General features: G+C 36.5%; 1 protein-coding gene across 1 annotated transcript; it reads left to right on the forward strand.

Moving 5' to 3' along the window:
* Positions 1-686: 686 nt before the first annotated feature.
* Positions 687-1709, forward strand: LOC101082417 (olfactory receptor 9K2-like). The gene has a single exon (XM_006933785.4). It carries the CDS (start codon positions 747-749, stop codon positions 1707-1709), a length of 963 nt encoding a protein of 320 aa, XP_006933847.2. The 5' UTR covers positions 687-746.
* The last annotated feature ends 562 nt before the right edge of the window (positions 1710-2271 follow it).

Consider the following 2271-nt stretch of genomic DNA (forward strand, 5'->3'; position numbering starts at 1 on the left):
GCTTCAAAGAAAATGGCTAATATGTAATATATGAAATCACAGAACTACTAATGGAAATAAAATATATACAATGAGGCAATAAAATGCATTTATTTGGGAAGAATATCCTTGACCTGAGATTTGGAAAGAGCTTTAGAAATGCTATCTAGGCTTACTGATTGCTTTGATGTTATTAATTTTAACATACCGATAACTAATCACTTTTTATTCTATTTTCAGAGTTGGCACAGTAATAATGGAATTCAAATAGATAGAGGTAAAAGAAGGCAAAAATATTTCTAAATATGTTTGTTACTGTTTTTAATGATTCAGACACTGATAGGCAATCATGATGGCTATGGCAGTATCATACAGATTATATGTATTCTTTGTATTTCAGATTATATTCTTATTTTAGGTAAAGATAATTATTTAACGATAAATACATTAGGAATAGAAACTCAAAACGTGACGAACATTGGACAATATATTAAATTACTTCCTTGGTAAATACTCAGCAAAATTATGACCTGAAATACAATAACCTTTAACTTCTTTCACTGCTTAATATTATTAACAGTCTTATGGACTTAGTATTATATAGTTCAAATTCCTGATTCCTTATGACGTTAACATGGTTTTATATGCAATATTTAATTAAGATATAACTAATTTAGTCTACACTTAAGAAAGTATTTGTGTTACTAGAAACAAAGCCCAGATTTCATTTGTTTGTTCTTCCTTGTGCCTGTCAGCAGGTTTCTGCCATGGGTGACAGGGGAACAAACAATCACTCGGAAGTGACTGACTTCATCCTTGTAGGCTTCAGGGTCCGCTCTGAGCTCCACATTCTCCTCTTCCTGATCTTTCTGCTTGTGTATGCCATGATCCTCCTAGGGAATGTTGGGATGATGACCATTATTATGACTGATCCCCGGCTGAACACACCGATGTATTTCTTCCTGGGCAACCTGTCCTTCATTGATCTCTTCTATTCGTCTGTTATTGCACCCAAGGCCATGATCAACTTCTGGTCTGAGAGCAAGTCCATCTCCTTTGCAGGCTGTGTGACCCAGCTCTTTCTCTTTGCCCTCTTCATCGTGGCGGAGGGATTTCTCCTGGCAGCCATGGCCTATGACCGCTTCATTGCCATCTGCAACCCACTCCTCTACTCTGTCCAGATGACAGCACATCTCTGCACGCAGTTGGTGGCTGGTTCCTATATTTGTGGCTGCTTTAGCTCAATTCTTTTGACCAGCGTGACATTTACTCTGTCCTTTTGTGCTTCCCGAGCCATCGACCACTTTTACTGTGATTACCGTCCACTTCAAAGGATTTCTTGTTCTGATATCTACTTTCTTAAGGTGGTTTCTTTTTTCTTATGCAGCATTATTATTTTGCCTACCATAATTGTCATTATTGTGTCCTATATGTATATTGTGTCCACGGTTTTAAAGATAAAATCCACTGAGGGACGTAAGAAAGCCTTCTCCACTTGCAGTTCACACCTGGGAGTCGTGAGTGTGTTGTATGGTGCTGTGATTTTTATGTATTTCATCCCTGATAGATTTCCTGAGCTGAGTAAAGTGGCCTCATTATGTTACACCCTAGTCACTCCCATGCTGAATCCTTTGATTTACTCCCTGAGAAACAAAGATGTCAAAGAAGCTTTGAGAAAGATTCTAGGGAAAAAAATACTTTTATTTAATTCTATCTTAACAGTGACATAACTGAAAGACATGGGTATTATGACAGTCTAGGGAGGCATTGACACAAAGAATGCACCAATGATTTTGAAATATTTAAGTTTAGAAAGTTTGTTCATTTAAATCCCTTGTACTTATAGCCGAAGAATACATTTGGTCTATATTTTGCCTAGCTGTTGATTTTGGGATGGAATGGCTTTCTCCATACTTCATCTTCATTTGAGTAAAGACAATGATTGCCATGTAATTTGATTTTAAGGAAAATATATTCCAAGTTTGCTGCTGGCTCTCTAAGGATGATGTTGGGATGTATTGTCTATCTTGAGTCAGTAACAAATGTTATATAGTGTATATAATCAGTAGATGTAACAAAATCTGATATAATAAGACAGGTCAAAATATCAGATTTACTGAAAAAAAAACCTTTCCGAGTGCTGAGTGAGAGAAACAGATACTCTGTAGAGTGTACAGGGCCCTAAAGGTGACATATGAGCCACTCTCCATTATGTAGGGGTGGAATGATTGACACACTTATTAAATAGTTTTTCTGACTTAGAGTAAGACAACTGTAATGAAACTGAACCAA

Source organism: Felis catus, chromosome B4 (genome assembly GCF_018350175.1).
Source record: "Felis catus isolate Fca126 chromosome B4, F.catus_Fca126_mat1.0, whole genome shotgun sequence".
NCBI classification, from domain to species: Eukaryota; Metazoa; Chordata; class Mammalia; order Carnivora; family Felidae; genus Felis; species Felis catus.